This window comes from Phodopus roborovskii, unplaced genomic scaffold, assembly GCF_943737965.1.
Source record: "Phodopus roborovskii unplaced genomic scaffold, PHOROB, whole genome shotgun sequence".
NCBI lineage: Eukaryota > Metazoa > Chordata > Mammalia > Rodentia > Cricetidae > Phodopus > Phodopus roborovskii.
Genome location: NW_026126409.1, coordinates 27,931,024 through 27,958,033, shown reverse-complemented (window position 1 = coordinate 27,958,033; position 27,010 = coordinate 27,931,024). Strand labels below are relative to the sequence as shown.

Genomic DNA, 27,010 nt, shown 5'->3' with positions numbered 1-27,010 from the left:
TAGGACAACTGAAACCAAGTAAGGCACGGGGTTGGGGGGGGGGGAAGGTGTTTATACAGAAAACTCCCGATTTTCCTCCTTCCCAGTTATAAAATACTCTGCAATTTAAAGCAATCTCAACACAACCAGAATCACCAAGAAGCCAAGAACCTAACAAAAATTCTTTTCTCAACTCTTCCTAGCACCCTGAAGCCTCAGAAAAGCTCATACTTGCCTCTACGACTGAATTTCACACTACTGAACTAGTGCTTAGAAAGGAGGACAAAGATACAGAGGGTGCCTGATAAAATTATTTTCAATGTATGAGGGGTTTAAGTTGAAAATGCATCAAATACATCCTTTGTACTGAACATAAATGCCCAGCAACCCTGTACACAATGGATTATCAATAGTGCCCTTGTGACCTCATTAGTGATTAGGAGCCCAGCATCAGTACTAAAAATTGTTAGCCTAGAAAAACATCAAAACAAGTTCAGTTTTTACTAAGTATTGCTTCCATATCTTCAGGGATGCTGAAGAATCCTAACTGGTGCCACATGCTTGGAGTATAAAAACAGGAAGATGACTGGGCCATGGGGGCACACACCTTTAATCCCACACACTGGAGGCAAAGGCAGGTGAATCTCTGTGAGCTCAAGGCCAGACTACTCTACAGACTGAGTTCCAAGACAGCCAAAGCTACACAGTGAAATCCTGTTCCAAAAATACAAAACAAAAAAAACAGCAAGATGGAGCCTGGAGATAGAGCTTGTTTGACAATACCATGTGGTAGTGTGCATTTATGAAGCCTCAGATTTAATCTTGATCATTAAAAAAAAAAAAAAAAAAAAAAGACTCATAAGAAAAAAGAAAAATCAGTGTGAACTTCAGATAACCAGAGTTGAAGAGTCCCTGGTCTGAGAGTAAAAGAGATGCTTTTCTCAGTTTCAATTCCTAACACCTGGGCAATAATGAGCTACAAGACTGCTCTAAATTCAATTTCATACTGGGAGGAAGGGGGGCTATCAATGTTGTACGTGCAAAAGTAAGGAAGTAGTTATGGAAGTTTTTTTTTTTCAAGAGTAATCTTTATTCTGGTTGTATTTGGTAAGAAGTAACAAGTATAAATATGCAAGTGAGGAAAGTATGAGTCTTGAAAGGAGGAACAGTGTGAAAACAAGAGTAAGAAAAATTTCCCAAGTGAGAATACGAGGAAACAGGCAGACTGCAACTCGTAAAACAGGGAACATTTCTACTTTACTTCGTAAGGTCAGATGATTAACCTGGCCTTTTAAAAAATACTTATAGGTCAGATCCAAGATTTTCAATTTACGAAAAATTAACAGTACATAATGCCCACAACTCTGAAAGACTAGGCATTAGTGCTATCTCTAATTTTAACAAATAAAACCTGGGTTGGAGAGACATGTCTAAGGTCACAGCTGGAAGAGGTCAACTGTTCAGCTCAGAAACCCTAGCAAAGGTCTCTAAAACAAAAGTGACCTATATGGTACCAAAAAAGGCACCCAGAGCAAGCAGCTTTCCTGTTCCAGCTAACTTTTACTCCTTTTGCAGCGTGTGAACTGCTCATTCTAGAGCTAGCCTGTGTGTGTGGTAGAGAAACTACTTGCCACATCCACTTTTCATTACTTTGGTCAACCAAAATCTCCAAACGCGACACCCAACAGAAAGTTAGTACGTTTCATATGGCACAGATACTGAGAAGCTAAAACTGAAAATCTTCACGTTCCACTCACTGCCCAGTTCCTCCCACCCCAGAATCTGCAATCTTCCAGCCTGTCTACTCTTAGCTTTGCTTCTCTGCTGGAGCACCATGAAACAGACCTAAGCGTTCCGAAATGCCTCTCGACTAAGCAGAAAACACACACAAGTTCGGGAGCATTAGAAAAGGCAGGGCAGACGCCAGCCGGGAGGCAGCTCTGGGGAGGGAGGGGCCGCCGTGGTCCACCCTCACCCCTACTCCACACACGCTGCGCTTCGCGCTAACATAAACTTGGGGGCCCAGAGGCGGCACAACCCGCTCGCCCACCGGGAATCTTCCCGCTTTCCAACCCAAAAGTTTGCCTTATGGACCTTCGGCCTAAAAGACAAAGCTGGCTGGAAGCGAGCCCCTTTCGAGGTGCGCGGCGGCGGCGTGGCGTCCACACGCGTCCCCTCGGAAGCCGCGTCGCGCCCCGGGCAGCCGAGTCCCCCGGGTGACTCGCTGCTTCGCCCGCCGCCGTGGCTCCTACCTCAGCGCCCGCACCCCGAGCCGCCTCCCGGCCTCCGCCTCGGCCGCACGCACGCGCGCCCTCCCACCGCGGCTCCGCTTCCCGCCCCTAGTCCGCGGCCCCAGCCACCGCCACGCGCACGCCCAGCGCCGACCTGCCCGGGGAGGGAGGGTCCAGCCACTGGCCGCGGAGCGCGCTCCGCCCTCCACTTCCTGGTCGGGCTCCCGGCAACCACCGCGACGCCGCTCGGAAAACGCGCGTGCGCCACTGCGTGCCCCGCCCCCGGCCCTATGAGAGGAGGAGCCTGCTGGGGCGTGCGACGTCTCCATGACGACCGGAGGGTGGCCCAGAGGCTGCGGGCCACTTCGCTCCAAGATTCACTGCGCTAAGGAAGGACGCGAAGACACCTTTCTTGGAAGAAAAACCAGAGTTTAGGACTAGATCCTCCAGCGAGCTCCGGAGTTTAACCCAACTGGCAACATTATCGATATTTGCTTTGTTTTTTTTTTTTTTTCTTTTTGAATAGCCGGGCAGAGGCAGGCGGATCTTTGTGAGACTAGCCTGGTCTACAAGAGCTAGGTCCAGGACAGGCTCCAAAGCTACACAGGGAAACCTCTCTCGAAAAACCATAATAATAGTAATAATTATTAGTAGTAGTAGTAGTGATTTTTTTTGAGGGATTGGTTTTTTTGTTTGTTTGTAGACAAGGATTGGGTTGCCCTGGTTGGTCTAGAACTTGAATTACAGACTATTTTGGCCTCAAAGTGGCAGAGATCATCCTACCTCAGCCGCCTGAGTGCTGAGTGTGAGCATAATAGCCTTGTGCTCCCCGCCAGGTTTTTTGACTTTACCTTAAATGAACCTAAATTTTAAAGACTTACTCCACCATTCTTTAACAAAGGAATAAAACAGCCTGTCTAGCAAATGCAAACTCAAACATAGGCTCTGCTCCTTCTTCCCTTCAAACACTGGCTTTTCCCATACCTGTGAATTGTCTTAGACAAGACTTTTGGATTCAGAGACAACATGAGTATGGGGTAGGGGTTATGCAACAACAACAAAATCATTGACCCATCCTGTACCCTAGAACTACCCTTTCCTTGTTCATTCAGCCTAAGCCAGTGCTCACATATTTTGTATCTGTAGTTTAATTATTAGTACAAGTTATCCTGGGTCTCAGTTCTGTCTCCCCTAAAATAAGATACTAATCATGCAGGGGCTAGCCTTTTGTAGCTATGTCTTTGTCAAACCCAAAGGAAATTCCAATTCCTGAAACTCCAAAAGACAGTCTAAGGAACCAGAAACGAGCTCAACCTGAACTATGGCAGTTGTGCTGGGGATCAGACAAAAGCTAGCATTCCTCAGTAACGTGTGAAGCTGGTTGTTGTCTAGCAAAAATTAATTCCCCTTATCCAGCAAAAGTGACATATGGCTCTCCAATTAACATATCAACATATCTGATACCTATCAACATATCAAGATCCATGTTAACCTCCAGGCTCCCTCAGGGCCTACTCATTAGCACTTGCTATATATTTCAAGGCCCCCACACCAGTCATCCCTACCCACCAGATACTCACTCTTCTTTTTTGTTGGAGGAGGAGTTTGAGACAGGGTTTCCCTGTGTAGCCTTGGCTGTCCTAGAACTAACTCTGTAGACCAGGCTGGCCTCAAATTAGATGCCTTGCTGCCTCTGCCTCCCAAATGCTGGGACTATAGGTGTGCGTCACCACTGCCATCCGGCCTAACCCCCCTCCTGATAACCCAGCTCTGCTCTCTGCTCTCAGCTCTCAGCTCTTCCTCTTCTCACTATGCTCTCTCTATTTTAAATCTCTGGTTATTCTGCCCTCTCTCACAGAGCCCTGCCCACATCCAGTCTATTTTCTCCACTCTGCATTCTTCCAGATACCTCTGGGATTTCTCTCTCTCTCAATCTACAACAAAAACCTTAACCATATCATAGAGAAATCAGTCGTGTTGGCAGTTTCTTTACTGCAACCCCCCACACACACACATACACCGTTGCATACACCTGGTGCCAAACTGTTGCTGTTATGAAACACCATGACTAAAGCAACTTGCAGAGGAAAGGGTGAAATAGCTTACATTTCCGGGTAGCAATTTACCACTGAGATAAGTTGGGGCAGGAACTTGAAGGCAGGAGCTGAAGCAGAGGGCTGCTACCTATTGGCTTGTTCCTGGGGATTGTATGCTAGGCATCATTGCTCTTTGACATATCCCTGGTTCTGATGAGGCTTTTTGTAAAAGACCAAATTGTAAATAAAGATGACTCTAATAAATCTTCAATCTACATGTGGAAAGAGACACCCGATGATCTGGTGATAGAATAGACAAGGAGTTAGCTAAACAGCTACTGACAGCCAGGTCTTAGCTGTGAGAACAGAAAGCTTAGCATAATTAACATCAATGGCAACACTTGCAAGGTTTTAGGAATACAATGCAATCGAGTGACTAATAGCTTGCAAATAATCAAGGTTGATAACTAGCAAAGCTGGAGCCAGGGATGAATGGAGGGGGCTTCCTCCACCCCTAACTGAACAGGGTGAATATTAACAGCACATGATTGCCTTGGGCCAGGAAGACATGCATAGAGTATATGGCCATCTTAATGGGTGAGCCTATGAATAACCCAGTTATCTCAATAGCAACTACCTCAGCCTTTCTCCAATGTCTGCCATGGCCCTATAAAAGCCCTTTGACAAGGAGATTAAAGGCTTTTTTCTCTCCTAGGAGCTCCTCCCACTCTCTAAAAAGTCTTACTTTTCCTTAATCTCTTGATAAGACTTGCTTCTGATCTCCTTTGTGTGTGTGTGTGTGTGTGTGTGTGTGTGTGTGTGTGTGTGTGTGTGTTGTTGTTGTTGTTTTTCAAGACAGGGTTTCTCTGTATTGCCTTGAAGCTTGTCCTGGAACTCACTCTATAGACCAGGCTGGCCTCAAACTCACAGAGATACGCCTGCTTCTGCTTCCCAAGTGCTGGGATTAAAGGTGTGCACTGCTATTGCCACCACCACCACCATCCGTCCATTACCTGTGTCTTTAATCATCTCTGTGGTGAGACAATTAAGCCAGGGCCACTGTTTCATGTCTATCTTTGGTGATCCAGAGTACCTGGAACCCTTGGTCTTTGGGTCAAGTACAACTGTTCTGAGAAGGGTCTCATGTTTTAAAATAAACCTCTGCATCCCTAGAAATGCCACAATGAATTAAGTTAGACAATAGTTAAAATTTAAAAATATAATGCCTAAAATATATTCCAAAATGTGAAATATCAAAAATTACTATTGTGTGACCTTTTAGTTCCACTCTAGAAGGTTTGTAGTACACCTCTATGATGGACAAGCCTTCAAGAAATATAACTTCATTAAAATAATCATTGATTGCAACCTGAACTTTTACAACCTGCTTGTATTAGGGTTACCTAGAGTCACAGAACTTACAGAATGAATCAATCTCTCTCTCTCTCTCTCTCTCTCTGTGTGTGTGTGTGTGTGTTTGTATGTGTGTGTGTGTGTGTGTGCACGTGCGCATGCATGCATGCGTGTGTGTAAGGGAATTTATTGAAATGACTTGCAGCCTGCAGTCCAACAATGGCTAGGTATGAGTGTAAAGTCCAAGAATCTAGTAGCTGCTCAGCCCCACGAGACTGGGTGTCTCAGCTGGTCTCTACATGCTGGAACCCTGAAGAAGTAGGTGCCAATGCCAGTTAAGGGATAGATGTGCTGACAAGACTAGGACAAGCAGAAGAACCAGTATCTTCCTCCTTCTGTTGTCCTTATATAGGCTTCCAGCAGAAGGCGTGGCCCAGATTAAAGGTGAGCCTTCCAGCCTCAAGGTCTGGATTAGAGCTGTATGTCTTCCAGTCCCAAGATCTGGATCACAAGTATGCCCTCCTTTTCTGGATTGTGGTTCACTCCAGATATAGTCAAGTGAACAGCCAAAAATAGGCATCACACCAACTCATCTCTGTTTTTGCCACTTTAGACATCTGTCGCTACCCAAACTGAAACAGGTAGATGAAAGCCCTTTCTACATCAATTAGCCTCTATGCCTCACCAGTTCTGAAAAATTCCTTAAAGAAATTTCAGATCGGCTTAACATCTTTCAGGACCAACCCTATTCTTTGGCTGTTGCAGTGTTGTGGGATACACTGTGTGAAGATGAGTTGCTGTGATTGGTATAAAAAAGAGCTGAACAGACAATAGCTAGACGGGAGAGGATAGGCAGGATTTCCAGGGTGGTAGGGGTTGGGGGAAGAGGAGAAGGAATATAGGCACAAAGTAGAAGCCAGGGAGACACTGAAGAGGTCAGATATAAAGAGTACAGAGTAGAGGTAATGGAGCCATGCAGCAGAATGCTGATTAATAAAAGCAGGTTAATTTAAGTTATAAGAGCTAATGGGACAAGTCTAAGCTAATGGCCAAGCTTTCATAATAAGAACTCTCCATGTTGTTATTTGTGTGCTGGTAGTCCCAACAAGAGAGTACAACTACACTGCAGTACTCCCAAATTAAAGAGCACTGATGTAACCCCTCTAAATTGGGATCTATGCACTCCTCCATGAGTCACACTGCTTACACTCCAGCACCATAGTGTCTTACAAATTGAGTACTTCAGGAGTGGTCTTTCAGCTTTCTTGAGCAAAGCGGGGGTAATATTAGATGGGATATTTCTACTGGCAAGAAAGACTTGGCAGCAATTAAGGGTTCAATATATTCTGCATCAACAAGGTCTTTCCAGATGTGTGAGCTATACTTCACTCTGCACAGCTTCTAATTATTCCAAAATCAGCCAGGTAGCAAACAAAGAGGGATAACCCCTGTGCCCCAAAGAATGCAAATCACCCAGATAAGGCAATCCTCAACCTGCTTACCCAGTCTTGCCTGTTTATTCCCATAGAAACCTTGATCAGGTCTCTTTCATTCTGTCTCCAACTGATGCTAGTGGTTCCTCATGGTCTTCTCTCTGTCATGGGATGACATACCTCCTTCTCTTGGGACCTGAGTTTAACAGCTGTGGGGGTTTTTTGTTTGTTTGTTTGTTTTTGGGGGGACAGGGTTTCTCTGTGGCTTTAGAGCCTGTCCTGGAACTAGCTCTTGTAGACCAAGCTGGTCTCAAACTCACAGAGATCTGCCTGCCTCTGCCTTCCGAGTGCTGGGATTAAAGGTGAGCGCCACCACCACCCAGCAAGAGCCATGTATTTTTACTTTGTTTTGTTGTCTTGAGACATTATCTTTCTATGTAGCCCAGGCTGGACTTGAATTCTCTGTGTCCTGGGCTACTCTAAACTCACAATTCTCCTGGACATGTGCTAACATGTCTAACAATATTTTCCAGTGTTGTGTGTGCACATGTGCTTGTATGCACACATATGCTTTCAGGTTATGTGTGTACTTGTGTGGAAGCCAGAAGTTGATGACAAGTGTCTTCTCAGTCACTCTCCACCTTATTTTCTGAGACAGCATCATTTCTTACTAAAAATGAAACTCACTAATAGGGCTAGCTTGCCTGGCCAATAAACTCCAAGGAACTGCCTGTCTGTCCACACCCCTCCTGTCCCCAGAGCTGGGCTTACAGACCTGTACTGCTATCCCTGGCTCTTAGTTGGGTGATGGATATCTGAACTCAGGTCCTTATGCTGTCAAGGCAAACATTTTACCAGCCAAGTCATCTCCCCAGCACCAGCCTCTGTATTTCCAGCAGAAATTACTTTTCATTTGTTGACTCTGCCTTATTAATAATGATTTGTGGTATAGTTCAGCCATTCACAGAATAACATTGGATTTACTTTTCAATGTTGCAGTTACAGGAGATAAAGTGTCCTTCTAGAACAGAAATAGAAACTTTCAGGTCATTTATACAGCATTTGAACTGAGCCCCCAACCCCTTGTCCAGTACAGCAAAGAGAAACTGAATAATCTCATCATATGTACTAGTTTGTAGCGATACTAGCTGTCAGAGATGTTCTAAGGCATCAATGACATGGACACTCAGAACTCAAGTTTGGGCAGATCTCTGAAACCACAGAGAACCCCTGTCTTGAAAAAACAACAACAAAAAAGCGGATTATCTACTGGTAACAGTTCCTATCTCTATTTCTCATGTAAGTTGCTTAGAACATGAACTTGAAATGCTTGTGTAACTTGAAAACCATTTTATGGTTAATTGGAATAACACAATGCTTGAAAGATAAGGGGAGCCAGCCACAAGGCAACTCTGAGCCAAGCCTCAGGCAGGTTCTGATAGTTAATGAATGAGCCCTAAGCTGTGTGCCCAGATAACACAAAGCTAATGACCTCTGGTCATTACAGGATCTCACTCACAGGATCTCCAGCCTCCACACTGATACCCATTCGCAGCGGGTACTTTGAGACCAGTCATGTGTGATTCTGACTCCAGTGACTGTCAGTTTCCTGCACTGTCACTGAGTTCCCACATGCCCACCTATGAGCACTTGCCACTGAACAATGCTCTCAAGAACCTTCTAGAATGCCCAACAGTGCCATCCTCCCAGCACGACAGAGCGGAAGGACCTCATGGGTCAAGATCGCCCCAGAAGCTCCCTCACCACAGAGGATTCCCCAACAGAAACCTGTAGCATTTCCTGCCTGATCATTCCCGGTTTGGTAAGATGTCAGTTCACACGGGACTACTACTGTAATCTTTTTAATAGCATGATATTGTAAGCACTGTTTGGGTGAATAAACTGAGTGTATCTGAAAGGCAAATCTCATGATGTAGCCATCCTAATTGCCTAGCTCATCACATAAGCCAACTTAATCACCTCCTTTTAGAATAGATACTTATTTGATAACTGGAGAGATGGCTTGTGGTTAAGGGCACTGGCTGCTCTTCCAGAGGACTCAGGTCTCAGGGAATCTGTCGCCCTCTTCTGGCCTCCGTGGGTCAGGCATGAGGTACATGGATATACACTCAAGCAAAACACCCATACACATACACATAAAAATATAACACTTTAATTTAAAAGAAGAGAGACTGGAGACATGGCTCAGTGTTTGGGAGCACTGGCTGCTTTTCCAGAGGACCCGGGTTAAATAAGTTATTTTTTAAAAAGACTATATACTAGTTCTGTTGGTCCTGTTACTCTGAGAACCCTGGCTAGCATACTGCCTTAGTCATATATGCTTGTTAAACTGCATTCTGAGAAATTGAAGTGACTTCAGTTATCAAGTGAAGACCCTTCCTTAGAGGCCTTATCTCATGATCACTTATTCTCATTTCCAATGATCTCCCACAAGATAGTGTAGCTCACTAACAGAATTAGCTCACCAAATGTTAAAAACCCAAATGGAGCATGGGGTCAAACAATTGCCTTGGATCTAAGAATGAGTCACTTAGTCTGGCATGTTGGCTTGCACCTTTCAGCCCAGCACTTGGAAGGCAGAAGTAGGGAGCCCTCTGAGTTGGAAGCTAACCTGGTCTATATATGCTGAATATTTGGTGGGGTGGTGGAGATAACCCTACTTTTAATTGAGGACATGATTTTACATTATTGTTCTAGAGAATGAACTCCATCATGCTACACATGTAACCATGGCTTTGATTTTCCATATCCTGGTTTGGTTTTTCACATAGGGTCATGCTACACAGTGTAAACAAAGGACACTCCTCCATCAGTGCAGTTCAGTTTGGTTTTGATGTTAGGATCCTTCTGCCTCTATCTTCCAAATGCTGAGATTGCAGGCATGGTGCTTTAAATTTAATGATGCTGGAAACTGAACCCAGGGCCTCAAACATGTGAGGCAAACTATACCATGAGCTAAATCCCCAGCAATTCTCCATATTCTGATGCTTTGGCCTCTGAGAAAGACCTCAGACCAGATGCAGCTGGCTCCTCCCAGCACTGTGAACCACCAGATACAGTAAATGGTAGATGAAGAAAACCTAGGTGAAGTTGCCTTTCATGTGTAAACCAACTAGGCCAGGTCATATCACTGACACTGCAAGTTCCTGTCCACAGAGGAAATTGCTCTCCAAGGCAACATACCCACAGCAGAAAAGAACAATCTTCAGGCCTTGGTTCTCGGCTCTTCTTGGTTGCATTAATGTATTATTTCCTCAGACCCTGGTTTTTGTCTCAATTGCACAGACTAATTAGGCTGCTAGCTTGGTTCCTTCACATCATTGCTTCATTGCTTGATATGTTTGTTATCTCAGAATATGGGCTATACCAACCATTCTTCACTTTCAGGGGCCTTCTGAGTGTTTTTGTTTTGTTTTGTTTTATGTAACTGAAAAATAAACAAAAACCAGCCAGGTGTGGTAGCACATGTCTTTAATCCCAGCACTTGGTAGGCCGAGGTAGATAGACCTCTGAGTTCCAGGCTAGCCTGGCCTAGAGAGTGAGATCCAGTCCAGCCAGGGCTGCAGAGTTCCAAGCCAGCCAAAGTTACATAAAGAGAGCCTGAAGAAAGAAAGGAAGGAAGGAAGGAAGGAAGGAAGGAAGGAAGGAAGGAAGGAAGGAAGGAAGGAAGGAAGGAAGGGAGGGAAAGGAAGGGAGGGAGGAGAGGAACGGAGGGAGGAAAGGAGGGAAGGAAGGAAAACCCTTCCAGAAGGGGTGGGTACAATGGTTGATGCCTTTAATCCCAGCACTGGGGAGGCAGAGGCAGGCAGATCTCTGTAAGTTGGAGGCCAGCCTGGTTTATAGAGCGAGTTGCAGGACAGCCAGGTCTACACAAAGAAACTGTCTCAAAAATCAAAATAATAAATAAAGGATTGAGACTTAGTTGGCAGAAAGCCAGTGTCTGAGGATAGCAGAGCCCACATCCCACCCACCATCGCTGCTGCAGCAGGAGCTCTCAGCTGTCCAATTGGTTGTAGAAATACACACTGGTACTTGCGGGTCGGTCTCCAAACTCTGTAAGCTACTTACAGAAATCTCTTGAACTTTTGCTCCCACTGGTCTCATGATATACTTATTCTCAGCTATGTGTCCCAACAAGTTTATGAAAGCGATGGGTGCCGCTGTAGCTAGGTAATTGAATTAGACAATGCATAACCTAATGCAGTGTGAAAACATGATGCTGAATTCTTTAGATAGATTACATAAGGGCAAATGTCTTTTGAAAATTCCTGTTGAGGGCTAGGGGTGTAGTTAGCTGAGTGGTAGAGTACTTGCTTACTATGTGAGAGGCCGAGTTTGTTCTCATAAAAAAATATAAAATGTAAATAAATTGCTATTAATTAAGTATGATCATGGGGAAGAAAAAGAGTCTGTTTAAAATCTTAGACCGGCGGTGGTAATCCCAGCACTTGGGAGGCAGAGGCAGGCAGAGCTCTGAGTTCGAGGCCAGCCTGATCTGCAAAACTACACAGAGAAACCCTATCTTGAAAAACAAAACAAAAAATCTGAAGCAATGTCTTTCTCCCTACTCCTATGTGACCCTTCTAATCCCTTTCACTACTTAAAATAGTTCTAAATATTAGTTACTTTCATACTCCCTTAGCTCATCCACAGACTCCCTCGGCTTTGGTACACTCAAAACTTGATATTTTCATGGAGCTGGGGGATGGTTGTGTGAATAAAATGTTTGCTATGCAAACATGAGTTCTTATTCCAAGCACTTATTTATTTCCAGCTGGGCATAGTGACACAGGTCTATCACCCCAGACATAGGCAGAACCCCAGGCCTCACTGGCCTGCCATTCTATGCAAAACAGTGAGCTGCAGGTTCAGTGAGTGAGAGACTCTGCCTCAAAAGGAAAGGTGAGGGATGATAGAGGAAAACACTTGGCATCAACATCTGGCCTCCATAAATGATCACAGGTGTGCGTGCACAAACGTGTGTACACACACAATACACCAAACAAAGCAAAACCATCATATTGTTTATTCTTCCTCAGCTCTGCTCTTTAATGTCCCCTTATCTGTTTAGTTGCCCAAGTCAGAAAGTGGGTTCTTCCAATGCTGTGCTGGTGATGGTGTAGCAAGCACTGGTTTATGGCATTGCTAATTTCTGTGCTGTCAACACTTCTATTATGACCTAATTCAAGCTACCAATCAAGCAAGTATCATTGGATGAGGAGTGAAGGAGAGCTGTGTGGTATACTGTTCCTTCTACATTCTTTGGAATCAATGAAAAACAAATCTAGTAGATGAGATCCCTTCAATAGAATGGGTCAAATTTTGAGTGTTTTTAACTTTTGTTTTACCTAATAGCAATTGATTATAATTTACTGCAATTTACTTAATTACAATTGCATGAATTTTTTTTTAAACAAAGGTTGTGCTTTTTACAACCAGCTTGCAAAATTGCTGCAAATTTGGCAATCATCTCTCATCAGCCAGATCTGAGGCCGCTCCACTAAACAGATAGGATTCTACATCCCACTTCTCAACCACCACAGTATAATAAATTCCTCTTTCCTCTTCAGTTCAGTCTCAGATAACATCTTACTATTCTCAGAATTTCTAGAGTTGAGCTAGGGCACAGTTTAACTGTGTGTGGGCTGCAACTCCATGTAGCATGTGAAAAGTTTGGCTTGAGTAAAAAGTTTCTGGGTGTACAAAGACCAAACATTGATTCAAAACCAAGGCTGTAATAAGCCTGAGATTTCTTGGGCAGGGGTTGGCTGAGTTGCACCACAAGACTTCAATGCAGCCTTTACTCGGAGCTTAACACGGGTACTTAGCCAGATGGTGGTGGGCACGCCTTGAAACCCAGCACTTGGGAAGCAGAGACAGGTGGATCTCTGGAAGTTTGAGGCCAGCCTGGTCTACAGAGGGAGTTACAGGGCAGGCTCCAAAAACCATGCCTTGAAAAATTAAAAAAACAAAAAACAAAAATCCACAAACACTTGTAACCTGTACATGCTGTCACAATGTCAACCAACACTGTCTGAGAAGCTGTGGCTCATTCTAGCTTAGTGCATGCTACAAATTAGAGTTTCCATTCTGCTTATAGCATCTGGGAAACTAGGCTATGAATGGAGAGGCCATCTGACCACAGAGGGTGGTGGCTGACTGCAGGCGCTGCCAGTCCAGTCTGACTGGAAAGTGGAGTGTGAGAAAAATTCGATAAGGCTGGGAGGGAAGGTTGTAGCCTGTCCTCACATTTGGGGTTGTACATCTAAGGAACCATGTATCCACCTAAGGTCTGTATGATGTTAAAGAGGATAAACACATCCTTACCCCTAATTTTGAAGTAAACAGATTCCCCCTCCCACACTAATGAAAAACAAAGATTTTAAAATATTCTCTATTGGGCCAGGCATACTGGTATTATGTATATCATGTGTGCTTGGCATACTCACATCTTTTTTTTTTTCATTTCCAGCACTTAAATCTGTAAATAACTAAAACTATTCCTTTAATTATTATCTTTGTGCCCAGAACATTTTTTGTTTTGTTTTGGAGACAGGGTTTCTCTGTGTAGCTTTGGAGCCTGTCCTGGAACTAGCTCTTGTAGACCAGGCTGGTCTTGAACTCACAGAAATCTACCTGCCTCTGCCTCCCGAGGGCTGGGATTAAAAGCATGGAGCACCATGGTCCAGTTTTTCTTTTTACCTTCAATACTTCCTTCCACACTTCCTATCAGTTCCATTGCTATCATCAGAGCTAAGATGTCACAGGTACACAATATTTTGTTGTTGTTTTTTAAGTGTTTGTAGTGTGTGTGGTATGTATATATGTATATGTGTATGTGTTGCTGAATATTTAGCTATGTAAAGATGTGTTACACTTATTTATTCTTTATTTGTTTAATTATGTAAAGGTGTTTAATTATGTAAAAAAGTGCCTAAAGTTTAATAAAAAGTTGAACGGCCAGTAGCTAGGCAGGAGAGGGACAGGCAGGGCTGACAGGCAGAGAGAATAAATACAAAAAGGAGAGAATTTGGGAGAAAGATGCTCAGGGCCAGAAACCAGCAGCTGCCAGCCAGCCAGCCATAGAGGCAGCAGGAAAGTAAGATATACAGAAAGAAAGAAAGGTAAAAAGACCCAAGGCAAAAATGTATATAAAGAGAACCATTAAAATAAGAGCTAAGAGAAGACTGAGCATCCATAACTAATAGTCATGAATTGGGAGCTGGATAGTGGTCCAAAAGGAAAAGCTTGCTATATGTATGCGTGCGTGCGTGCGTGAGTGTGTGTGTGTGTGTGTGTGTGTGTGTATGTATCTAAGGGAGACCAAACATAAGTAGTGGTGCATATGTGTGGATCGCAAAGTTGGGATCAGGTGTCTTCCTTGATCCCTCTCCAGCCTATACTTGCTGAGGCAGGATCTCCTGATGAACCTAGACTCTGCCAATTCTGGCTAGTCTAGCTAGCCAGGTTTGCTCCAGAGTCTGTCTCTGCTACCAGAGCACCAGGGACACACCTTTACATAATTAAACAAATAAAGAATAAATAAGTGTAACACATCTTTACATAGCTAAATATTCAGCAAAACACACACACACACATATATATATGTGTGTGTGTATATATATATATATATACATATATATATATATATATATATCACAGCCCCATTTTCTTGTGGGGCTGGGAATACACTCTGTGCCTTGTGTGTGCTCCACATGTGCTCTGCCTCTTGATTACATATTCCCAACCCCTGCCCTACTTCACATGGGTCCCCAGGATCTGAACTCTGGTCCTTATCATGCACGGCAAGTGTTTTATCCACTTAACTGTCCTCTCAGTCCAATGCATACTTAGAATTTTTTAAAGACTTATTTTGTATGTATGAGTGTTTTACCTGAATGTATGTGCCCAGTGCCTTTGGAGGCCAGATGAGGTTATTGGATGCCCTGGTACTGGTGTTACAGAAGATTGCAAGCTGCCTTATGGGTGAAATTAAACTGGGTCCTCTGAAGAACAGCCAGTGCTCTTAAACCCTGAACCAGCTCTCCAAACGCCCACACACATCCTTCTGAATGGATGGTTTTAAGTTGCTGCTCATCACAGAATGTCTTCCCAATTATCCTCATCTTGCCTTTTCTCCCTACCAATTTAAAACTGGCATCTCAAGTCACCAATAGAACAAGGGGGGGAAAGCCCTTGAAGTCTGAAAATAACCTGACACACATAAATCCTATTGTTTTCCTACTATACACAAACATAAAACACTCAAGATCTCAGGATGACAGGCCAAGTGGCAACAATTACTAGACAAAGGCAATTGGGTGTGGCTTCTGTAATGGGAAGTGGTCAGCTGTTGAGGATAGCCAGATCTCTGGTGATGGCTAAGTGGTCAAGGTGTTCTATGAATGGAATAGGAAACCAGGCTATGAATCTCACATTTTCTGTGTTAGTGGAAAGTTCTAGATGTTTGTGGCAGCTGCGGGTGATAAAACATGAACCACAAAACCCAACAAAACCCACATGGAGTTCATTGAGGAAAGGGAGCAAAGCGAGGGGTAGGTGTTGGCCAACCAGGTACAGAGATGGCAGGGAGGAACAGGTGGGAGGTGCTCCCTTAGACGGGAGAGCTTCCACCTGTGTAGAGTCCTTATGCAGCCATGTAACGTAGGACCCTTTGAGTTGTCTAAGTATCTGCCTGAAGGCTGGTATTTGTACCCTGCCAGTTGTCACGTGGGTGGGGATCAGCATAATGCCAGGATATCAACACTAGATTGAGTGAAGAAAGCCAGCTTGAATCACACAGAGACATAGTCAGTCAGCTCTGGGATTGATCCAGTTTGCAAACCCAGAAACCCCTGAATTTCAAGAGGCCACTTCCTCACATTTTTACCTCTCCCCACCACTTTTACTAAGGTGCCTCCTTGATGGGAAAAGACTTAAACACAGGTTCTAGACAAATATTAATTTCAAGGAAACCAAACCTCACCGTAGAGTACGAGAGTTGAGGTCTTCTGGAGGTCCAGTGATTGATACAACTTTGATTCAGGTGCATCTCTCACCTGGTTCTCATGGGTCCTGAGCCCATCCCACAGATCAGAAAACAGACACATTTAGCAACAGGCACAATTTCCATACTGGTCCACTAAAAGTTATGGTGGGAAAGCCCATCTGTCTCAACCATGTCAAATATAAACCAAAAGCAATCCTGCATAGGTAAACCCCACTATGTCTCCATGCAGAAGACAGACTGATTCTGGGAGAATAGCAATGGATTGTGATAGTCCTAACCACATGGTATCTCCAATTGCAACTCTTGTAATAGATATGATGGAGGGTAGCATAGAGAATAGTTTAGCAATCTGGAAGTCCTTTTGGTTTGGGCTATACACACACTCATCTTTCAATAATGCACTTGGAAGCCTGAGTCGCTTACCTGCACTGCATGTACTATACTTTCCTCTGAACAATACATCCAACCACCTGTTAGCAAGCCAGGGCCCCTTGTTCATGAAGCCCTCCCACCCCTTGAATGGTGGAATAAATAACTTCTCCCCTTAATACTTATTAAACTTGGATGGATTCTAGTAAGTCATGCTCTACCACTTAGGAGTAGGAAGGCTAATCTGCTGAACTGGTTTTGAATGCATGTGCATGCACAATGATGCGAACTGTGTCCTTAAAGTGAACCTTAAAGGAAAATCCCATTACCAAATATGCCTGTGCATAGATAATCAGATACAACATGGGAGGGGCCATGTAGATCAGAGAAATGGTTATATAATTTGATGTCAAGCAAAATTGAGAACCACTCAATCTATGCCACTAATAACCAAACTCCTCTTGAATCCCATAAAAGCCCCAAACAATAATGGGGACATTTAAATACCTTCACTCATGTGGTCTGCTGTCAGTCTTGACTGTATTCCTTTCTAACCAGTACTGTCATTTTACTTAATTTTTTTTATTAATTTATGGGGCCAGAGAGATGGCTCAGTGGTTAATAGCACTTGATGCTTTTCCAGAAGACCCAGGTTTCATTCCTGACACCCACATCAGGCAGCTCATGCCTGTCTGTAACTCGAGCTCCAGGGGATCCAAAGCCTTTGACCTCTGTGGTAGTTTTCAATAGGAATGACCCCCATAGGCTCACTTGTTTGAATGCCTAGTCATTACAGAGTGGTGCTACTTGAGAGGGATTAGGTTGGCCTTGTTGGAGGAGGTGTGGCCTTGTTGGAGGCAGTGTGTCACTGGAGGTGGGCTTTGGTGTTTCAAATGCTCTTAGTGCCTCTCTCTGTGGAGGTGATGTAGAACTCTCAGCTGCTTCTCCTGCACCATGTCTGCCTACATGCATGCTTCGATGCTTTCCACCATGATGAAAATGGACTAAACCTCTGAAACTGTAAGCCAGCCCCAATTAAATGCTTCCCTTTGTAAGAGTTGCATAGTTATGATATCTCTTCACAGCAACAGAACACCGGTACCTGGTAAACACCTGTTAACATGGCAAAGGCTTTTTATCCATGTTACCAATAAGGACCACTAAAAGCAGTTTGTTTCCAGCTGGCCAGGCTAGCAATACCCCTTTACTGACTTGTCTCAGGGATGTACTTTCCAGCTTGTCAGATTGAGTCACAGCAAACTGGACTGCTTTTCCATTCCATGAGATACCATACTGGTCCACTCATTGAAGACCATATACTAACTGAACCAAGTAAACACAAGTTCTGTTGTATGAACTTTTCCTGGGAAGATGTAAACAAATGTCTACTTACCCACATAGGATATCACAGCAGATCAAAGCAGCTGTCCTCTACCAAAGGCCAACATGGCCAACAGATGAGCTCAAATTCCTTACAGGTTCACTGAGAAGGCTCACACCAACACAGATGAAGACTTCCCATAGCTGTATAAATGCAGTCCTTCCCATAACCTTCCATACTCTATATATACTCTAGCACTCTAGCTCCTTCTGAGACCGGATTATCTTCAGCTGGGTCAGAACTACATTCAGCTGTCAGGGAAATGTAGGTTAGAGGGGCAGATGTCTTGGGTGCTGGAAAACAGGCTTCCTATCTTGAGTGTCTCTTACAATGAGTCACACCTACTTTGATGAAGATGGCAACATTTGTTCAAGTATCAACACCATACTGTGAGATATTTACTAGCCAGGAAGTAGAAAAATCAATCCAACAAAAATCCAGTAGCCTACTAACCTTTCTAGGTGAGCAATTAAATAGTCAAATTTGGTCTTTCTACACTCAACAAAGATGCATAGCATCTGGCAGACTTTGGAGCTAACATATTCACCTGGATAGGGGACTGTGGTCCATTTTCCAGATGCCCTGAGAGGCATGGATTACAAGGTGGGCTTTGCACAGATGCAGGATGCCATGCAAGATGCTTGTATCTTGGCCGTATGGGCCAAAAGGTCTGATGGTCCATAAAGGGGCAGGACAGAGGCTGTTTGGGGCTCCCTATAGCTGAACTACATTGTAAGCTTTTTTTTTGTTTTTTGTTTTGTTTTGTGTTCTTTGTGTTTTTGTTTGTTTTGTTTTTAAGATAGGGTTTTCTCTGTTTAATAGCTCCAGTTTTCCTGAAACTCACTTGGTAGACCAGGCTGGCCTCAAGCTCACAGAGAGCCACCTGCCTCTGTCTCCCAAATGCTGGGATTAAAGGCATGTGTCACCACTGCCTGGCTAAATTTTATTAATTTTTTAAAGTTTTATTTATTTCATGTGTAGTAGTGTTTTGCCTGTGTGTATGTCTGTACACAATATGTGTAGTGCCTGCAAAGGCCAGAGAGGGAATCCAATCCCTCGGAATTGGAGTTAAATGGCTGTGAGCCACTATGTAGGTGCTAGGAACTAAACCGAGTCCTCTATAAGAGCAAAAAGTACTGAGCTGTCCCGTCCCCTCCAGCCCCTGACACTTTCTAGAGAGACTTCTTCCCCAACAGGCGTTGGTAACAGTATGAAAATTCTTAGAAAACAAACTGATAGCAATTAAGTTCATAATAAATTTTATAAGACAATGAAGTGATTTTTCAAAATTTTGGAACAGTTCTCATAAAAAAATAAACTGACAAAAACACAGAAATGTTGAAATGATGGACTGAACCATGGATGCTCAGAAAGGTGGGCTCCTGAAGTGGCTCAGCCCACCCTTCTTGAATCACAGACTTAACAGCCTCAGCTCTCTTAACTTCCATGCACTTCATTTCATAAAAATAATACAAACCATTTTAAATCATTTAAAACAGAGCAAAAAATGAGATTAGAGAGAAGTCACATCCTCAGGGTAGCTTTGCAATACACAGGACAAAAATAGCAGATTCAAAAACACACATAGTCTGTATCCTTGCATATTTATAGATGAAGACTTAACTATCATATAAACTAACAAGCTAGGCCAAGAATGGCCACCCATGCCTATAGTTCCAACACTCATGAGGCCACAGCTGAAGGATCTTAAGTCTGAGGCCATTCTGGGCTGTAGAGAGACACTGTCTCAAAAAAAAAAAAAAAAAAAAAAAAAAAAAAAGAAGAAAAAAAATTAGCCAGCTATATTCATTCTTCAGGTATATTAACTTCACCATACTTCATATACATTTATACTTGGAATGAGGCTGAAGCAAGAAAAACACAACTAGCACTGGGCTGTTAACAAAAAATTAAAAATATTAATTACTGTGAAATACCAAATGAAAACCAACCCCAGATTAACAAAACAAACTTCTGATTAGATAAATAAATTCTTCTTTTTTCCTTAACTAAAAATGTACACTATCAGAAGATCCTGATTAAAGTAAAGAAATATATAAAGCTGGAGCAGGAAGTAAACTTGATACATGGCTCTTCTCCGAGGTCTACTGGTCCAACTGCCGGCCGGCCATCCGAGTCCCTGGGCGCTCAGCGGAGCGTGACCAGCTCTTCTGAAGAGGTAGGGTGAATGGCAACCGTGTTGTCAAAGTCGGCCTTGGTGGCCCCCATTTTCACTGCTACAGCGAAGCCCTGAAGCATTTCATCACACCCAATCCCCTGCATGTGGATCCCAACCACCTGCGAGAAAACAGATTACCATCGTCAGATTTATATCAGCCACATGTCCCTGAGATAATTATGACAGCTCAGTGGTATTCTACTTGGCTGGAAATGCCTGAGTCTCTGTATTCCACCTCCACCACCACCAACAATAACAATAAAACCACTCTAGAACTCTGATTATATTTCTAATCCAAAGTCAGTGTAAGTAAACCTACGAGGCCCTGTGCACAGCCCTGCTTCAGAGGCTCCCTCCAGCTCACACCAGGCATTTCCTTCTTTTGCTTTCCTCCTGTCCCATGCACTTCTCTTTGAACATGATGTCTCTCTGTCTGATGAACTTCTTTCTCTCGCCTTTTTTTTTCCTGACAGGGTCTTTAACCCAGGCAGGCCTCAAACTCCCAATCCTCCTGCCTCAGCCTCCTGAGGGCTGAGATCACAGTGTACACTACCATGCCTGGCTTTCTTCTCTTCCTAAGAGCTAAAGTCATTCATTAACCAGACAGCCACAGACCTGTGCCTTTCCATTCATTAACCAGATAGCCACAGACCTGTGCTTTCCTGACCCGTTAATTCTGTCCCCTGCTCTCTAAGTACCAGTAGCTCTGTCAAGGTTCTAAGACAGTCACAAGATTGAGGAGGGACTACACAATTACAATTCAATCCCTGTTTCTGTTGCAAGAGCAGCAGGAATCCTGCATTTCAGTCATAAAGGGACTTGGGAACCCAGAGATCAGAGTGTGACCCTGGTAAAATGGGAAGAGAGGGGCAGGGTCCCGCTGACTCAACTGACGTGACAATTGCAGGCCTCTGAGGACTGTTCTGGCAGCAAGTTGTGTTTTGTTGCCACAAACCCCTCTCCTCTGAGGTCCTGCACTAAAAAAACCAGACCGTGTCTCATGACTTTCTGTGTTGAAGGCCATCAAATCACATACATAGTTTGTAATTATTAAATTCACTTTTGTTTTCTATTTTATTTATGTATGAGTGCTCTATCTGTATGTACAACTTTATGCCAGAAGAGGGCATCAGACCCCACCATAGATGGTTGTGAGCCCCATGTGGTTGCCAGGTATTGAACTCTTCAAAAAAAAAAAGTTGAGGACCCCAAACCAAATGCATTGTCTAAATTTTAAAATAAGACCCATTCAAGTACAGATCAAAACCATACTGAGAAACCACACAACACTCACTGACTCGGCTACACAGAAAGAGACTGGTGAGGCTGGGAGAAATAGGAACACTGGCTGGGGGGAAAGAAAACCCTGCAGAACACCAAAACCCATTTGGCAGATCCTCAGAAAGCTTAAAAAAAAGTTGTCTAAACTTTTGCTTTATTGTTTTATCCATTAAGTTTTAGATCATATTATATTAAAACACATTTATCACTTTTCACTTTTAAGGTTTCTTTCATTTTCATTTATGCTTATGTGTATGTCTCTGTAATTCTGTACACATGCTTGGGGGTACCCTCTGAGGCCAGAAAAGGATTCCGGATCCCCTTAAAGCTACAGTTGCAGGTGGCCAAGAGCCACCTAACTGAAGCAAGTGCTAGAGACCCACATCCAGGTCCTGCAAGAGCAGCCAGTGCTCTTGACCACTGGGCCATCTTTCCGTGCCCCTTTACCTGTCTGTTCTGGGTTAGGGGTCAATGACAAGTTTTTATTTTCCCTCCCGATTGATTTTCTTTTTATCTTTAAGATAGCCATTCTTCTTTGCAATGCTGAGAGTCAAACCTCCTTTTTAAAAAAAGGAACAGAATTTTGTTTCTAATATAAAGAGTCCCAAAATACATATATGACAGAAAATGTTTTCCCAAATACCTTTTCCTCTTTGTTGGCACAAACCATTTTCATCACACATTTTGTCTTCCTTGTGGTCACAGCATGATACATTGGGGTAAAAGTAGTTGAGTAGATTTTCACATTCTCTTTTCCATATTTATGAATGGCTTCATCTATAATGCACATTTAAAAAAGCATCAATCAAATACTGAACTATTCCACAGAGCTATGAGAAGGTACTGACCAGAAATACACCTGAATCAAGCAAGAAGGAAACAGCCACCTGTACCGAAATAAGGGCAGTCTGAAAAATAAACGTCCATGTTGTATCACAACAGAATGGCTAAGGAATGTGTCTCTGATTAAAACTGCTGGCAATGAATTGTGCTGGACTGAATTCTGGACTGTGGGTGGGTGGGTGGGGCGTTGTGAACCAAATGATATTTGAGATAGATGGCTAAATTTGCGTAAAGTCTAAAATTTAAGTAATACTTTATTATTTGAAGTTTTGCCATCTTAAAACTATGTTCATGTAAGTGAAGACCCTTGTTCTTAAAAAATGAGATGTAGGGTGTGTATGCAGCAGTGGTTCTCACCCTTCCTAATGCTGTGGCCTCATGTTGTGGTGACCCCAACTATAAAATTATTTTCATTGTTACTTCGTAACTGTAATTTTGCTAGTGCTATGAATTATAATATAAATACTTTCTATTTGCAGTGGCCTTAGGTGACTCCTGTGAAAGGGTCCTTCAACCCTCAAGGGAATGGAGACCCACAGGCTAAGAACCATTGGTATATAGGGTGCAAAAATGATACACAAAAATATAAGGAAACAGAGGAATCTTTCTGTTCTTTTGGCTGCTTTTAACATATAAAAATCAAGTGTGTGTGTGTGTATGTGTACGTGTGTATGAGAGAAAGAGAGGATGGAAACAGAGACATACGGGCAGCAGGAGCCACACTCTTGAAGTACTACTCATTGCTTGAGAACTATGACTCCAGACTAAACAAAAGGGTTAGCACAACTTGGGACACAGTAATTTTGGCAGTTAAAAGATTAGAGAAGGAACCACAAATGATCTTCATTTTAAATACCTACCTTCAGTAAGCCCCACTGTCCCAATAGGGGGGTGGCTGAAGACCACAGTAGGGATGTTGTCATAGTCTAATTTGGAATCTTCTTTGCATTCAAAAAGCCTATGGGCCAGTTTCCGGCCAGCAGCTATTGCAACTACAATGATATAAAAATCAGTGTTTTATTTAATTTAGCACAGCAACACTGTTCTAAGAGACAGAGCGATACGCCAGTGTTCATTATCATCTCTACCTCCACACAATGAAGACACTGCCATCGTGAACAACCCCAAACCACTGGCTTAGTCACTCTGTATGTCGTGTTAGGAAGAAAAGCAACACGTGCCTAAGTTCCCAGTCACCTGGAAGTTAATCTGCCAAATGAGAACATTCCTGGTAGGGTATTTAGAGAGCGAGCCATAGTTTGGCACATTTGAATTTCCACTTCAGTAAGATTCTTTTAAAATAAGAAGCTTGCATCCCGTCAGCCTGTTTTTATTCCTGTGTCTTCCCCTCAAACGGGTCAAGTCCAGAAAAAACACGTTATTAACTGATTGACATAAATTAGCAGTTTATTCCCTAAGGCAAGCTAAGCAGACCTGCATCAGATGAAGCAAGGTTGTTTTTCAAACTCTTGTCAAAGGACATAAAATTTCAGTTAGGAGGGCTGCAGTCAAGACATCTACTGTGCAACACAGTAACCATTGTAAATATAAGCATATAACTAACATATTGTTTACTTAAAAACTGTTGAGAGTAGCTGGCCTGTGGTGGTAGACCAGGCTGGCCTCGAACTCACGGAGATCCCTGCCTATCTTTACCTCCTAAATGCTGGGACTAAAGGTGTGTGCCATCACCACTCAGCCCAAATACAGTCTTCTAAGGAATAATGAATTTTACTCAGAAAACATCAGGTACCTAGCCTACTTTTGATGACAAAGACTGGAATGCTTTTAATTTTGCTGAAGTAAATTTGACTGTGAAAAGCTTGGTGGCTTTAGACAACACATAGACCTCTTTTCCCAAGAAAGGAAGCAGCATTACCTGGGGTGAGAAGTGCTCTCCCACAGACATCTCCCACAGCATAGATGCCTTTGACACTGGTATTCTGGAATTCGTCTACGATGATATGGCCCTTTTCATCCGTCTGAATCCCCTAAAAAAATCCACAAGGGGACATCTGGTAAATACTGGGGCCATCTATCATGTATCAAACCTTGAGATAGCTTCACTTCACCTCCAAAAGCCATGACTGAACAGCAACTGCTAGTCATGTCAAGATGGCAAGCTCCTAAGCTTCCTTAGTTTCTTTATATCTTTATGAACTGTTTTGTCAACTACTGAGGAGCTTTAATGGGGATAGACTGATCCCTAAGCATGAAAAGGAATAAGAGAGAGAGGGAGGGAGGAAAGAGGAAGAAAGGGAAGAAAGGAGGGAGGGAGGGAGGGAAGAAGGAAGGAAAGAAAGGAAAGAATGGAATGGAATGACTAGGCTATTAGATATACTATCCTACTTGATAACCCATGGGGTTCCTCTGAAATGCCTGTCAACTGTTTCCTGAAGTACTTAAAGAATAGCTAATGTACCTTACTGGCTAGTGTTTTGTCAAAGGGGCCTTTGGGAAGAGAGACCCTCAATTGAGAAAATGTTCCCACCAGACTGGCCTGTGGGCATTTTCTTGACTAATGATTGATGTGTGGATGGGCCAGCTCACAGGGGGTGGGGCCATCCTAGGCAAGTGATCCTGGATAATATAATAAGGAGGCTGAGCAAGCCTTGAGGAGCCAGCCAACACACAGCATTCCTTCAAGGCTTCTACACAGATTCCTTCCCTGACCACTCTGGATGATGACTACAGAGTCTAAACTGAAATAAACCAATTCCTCCCCAAGTTGCTTTTGGTCATGGTGTTCTATCACTGCAATAGAAACCCAACTACAACAGTCATCTATCTATAGGGTCTCAGCCTGAAACAGTTACCAAAAGCATTTTTTCCAAGTTACCAACTTTTTTTTTTTTTCTTTAATCGAAGTGAGGTTTGCATGCTACTCCAAAATATGCTATTTTGAATAATCAAATACACTTCCTTTACACTGAGGCATCTTTCCCCTAAGATGTGTTGTTTATTTTGCAGCTTTGCAGATCCAAGAGAAACAATGCTCCAACATGAAATGGAGAGGTAAGAGTACAGTGACTTCTGCAGAGAAGCACAGTGCTGAAGTCTTTGAGTTCAAGGCTAGGCTGATCTACTAAGCCAGTTCTGGGCCAGCCATGGCTACACAGTGAGACTCAGCCTCAGAAATAAGTAAATAAATTAATTTATTTCTTCATATGTATAAATACATACATTAATACATGCATGCATATGAATGCAATCTTGGAGACTGGGATGTGTGGCTCCATGGCAGAACACAATACCCTTAGCATGTATCAGGACTTGGCCCTGACCCCTAGCATCACTGAGAAAGAGACAGGTCCTATGGAGCCAGATAGACTGGCTTGAATCCCAGCTCTGTCATTCTCTGGTTATGGAATTTCACTTATGTAACTATTTAGCTACAGATATTGGAGCTTCTACTGCAAATGAGTTTAACTTGGCCACTAAAACACAGTGGTGAGTTAGCAGCCTGATGAATTACCCATTAATCCTGTTTCTTGGTTTCCTCGCCCTTTGGCTACTGACAGGATTTATCAGGTGAGTAAGGTACTGGCTGACACAGTCTGGCACACAGCAGTCATCCAATCTGCTTTAAAACAGACCTATCTTAACTTTTAATAAGGTGAGAACAAACCTTTTTCCAGCCTCATTGTTTAAAAAATTCAGGAAATAATGAGCTGGGGAAATAGGTTAGCTGGTAGAGTACCTGTGAATTAATGAACTGGGGACATAGGTAGAGTCAGGAGGATAAGAAATTCAAAGTTGGTATTAGGAAGATGCTCTGTGGGTGAGGAGCTTGCTGGGCAAGCAAGATGACCTGAGCTCAATCCCCAACACCTGTGGGACAGCCAGGTAGAGTGGTAAGCACAGAGCTGGGGAGGCAGAGATAAGATGATCCCCAGGGCTGCTAACCAGCCAGTCTAGCCCAACTGGCAAGCTATATGTTCAGTGAGACACTCTCCAAAAAAGAAGAAGAAGAAGAAGAAGAAGAAGAAGAAGAAGAAGAAGAAGAAGAAGAAGAAGAAGAAAAAAAAGAGGTAGGGAGCAACCGAGGAAGCTGCCAATGTCAGTCTCAGTCTCTGGCCACTACATGCAAAGTACATATGCATACATATACATATCAGCATGTACACACAGATTCAACCAATTTGAAAATGCTACAATGAAACCCATTACTTAAGTTTGTCAAAAAAAAAATTTTTTTTTCAAATTCAGCAAAATAAAATTGAGTAGGAGGGGGAGACAGAGATTCATCACATAGGGTTAAAAGGATGTCTCAGTAGGTAAAAGTGCTTGCTGACAAGCCTGAGGGCATGAGTTCAATCCCTAGGACCCACATGGTGGAAGGGAAGAATGGAGCTCTGTAAGTTGTTCTCTGGCCTCCCTCCACACAGGCACATAGCATAGACATAACCTCTCACAAATAAATAAACGCAATAAAAAAAATTCAGCAAACAGTTGTACACTGCACCTACAAACATTCCATCTATACAAACTCAAGTTACTATTATAGATGAAAGGCTTAGGGACTAGGAATAGTGAGTTTTAATTAAATTTCACTGAAGATTGAAAACAAGGCAACCTCCCTCCCTAGATATTTTATTCATTAAAATCTTGAAGGCTCCATGCATGGTGGTTCATGACTAGAATCCCAGCAGCTAGGAAGTGGAGGCAGGAGGATCAGAAGTTCAAGGTCATTTTCAGGTTCCTACTGAAAATGAGACTGGCCTGGACTACAAAAGATCCCGTCTCAAAAGACAACCAAATACAGGGATGGGTGGTGCAGATCGATAACCCCAGCTATTTGGAAGGCTTAAGAAGGAAAACTACAAGGCCAGCCTGGGCTACAGACTGAGTTCAGGACTAGTCTAGGTAACTTAGTGAGACCATGTCTTTAAAA

The 27,010-nt window shown here is 43.2% G+C and overlaps 4 protein-coding genes across 4 annotated transcripts in view; 1 reads left to right on the top strand and 3 right to left on the bottom strand.

Annotated features, from left to right (window-relative positions):
* Gtf2e2 (general transcription factor IIE subunit 2) overlaps positions 1 to 2,415 on the bottom strand; it is a 45,834-nt gene extending 43,419 nt beyond the window's left edge. Inside the window, exon 1 of the mRNA XM_051182256.1 lies at positions 2,232 to 2,415. The gene's annotated coding sequence lies outside the window, so the exon portion shown is untranslated. The remainder of the gene's footprint in view (positions 1 to 2,231) is intronic.
* Saraf (store-operated calcium entry associated regulatory factor) overlaps positions 1 to 27,010 on the bottom strand; it is a 735,200-nt gene that overhangs the window by 403,064 nt on the left and 305,126 nt on the right. The window lies entirely within an intron of this gene.
* On the top strand, positions 1,126 to 2,599 carry LOC127220361 (protein tonB2-like). The gene is made up of 2 exons (XM_051182186.1): positions 1,126 to 1,248; positions 2,006 to 2,599. The coding sequence occupies exons 1-2, from the start codon at positions 1,126 to 1,128 to the stop codon at positions 2,597 to 2,599; spliced, it is 717 nt and encodes a 238-aa protein (XP_051038143.1).
* Positions 19,056 to 27,010, bottom strand: part of Gsr (glutathione-disulfide reductase) — a 37,577-nt gene continuing 29,622 nt past the window's right edge. The window contains exons 10-13 of the mRNA XM_051182252.1: positions 23,996 to 24,107; positions 22,977 to 23,108; positions 21,917 to 22,050; positions 19,056 to 20,111 (exon numbers count right to left, since the gene is read on the bottom strand). Of these exons, the coding sequence (XP_051038209.1) occupies positions 19,962 to 20,111; positions 21,917 to 22,050; positions 22,977 to 23,108; positions 23,996 to 24,107 (528 nt within the window). The 3' untranslated portion in view covers positions 19,056 to 19,961. The remainder of the gene's footprint in view (positions 20,112 to 21,916; positions 22,051 to 22,976; positions 23,109 to 23,995; positions 24,108 to 27,010) is intronic.

Coding starts and splice junctions, on each gene's coding strand:
- LOC127220361 (XM_051182186.1), top strand. CDS start 1,126: ATGAGTCTTGAAAGGAGGAACAGTGTGAAAACAAGAGTAAGAAAAATT. Junction 1,249..2,005: donor TTTCTACTTTACTTCGTAAG/GTCAGATGATTA, acceptor TTGGGGGCCCAG/AGGCGGCACAACCCGCTCGC.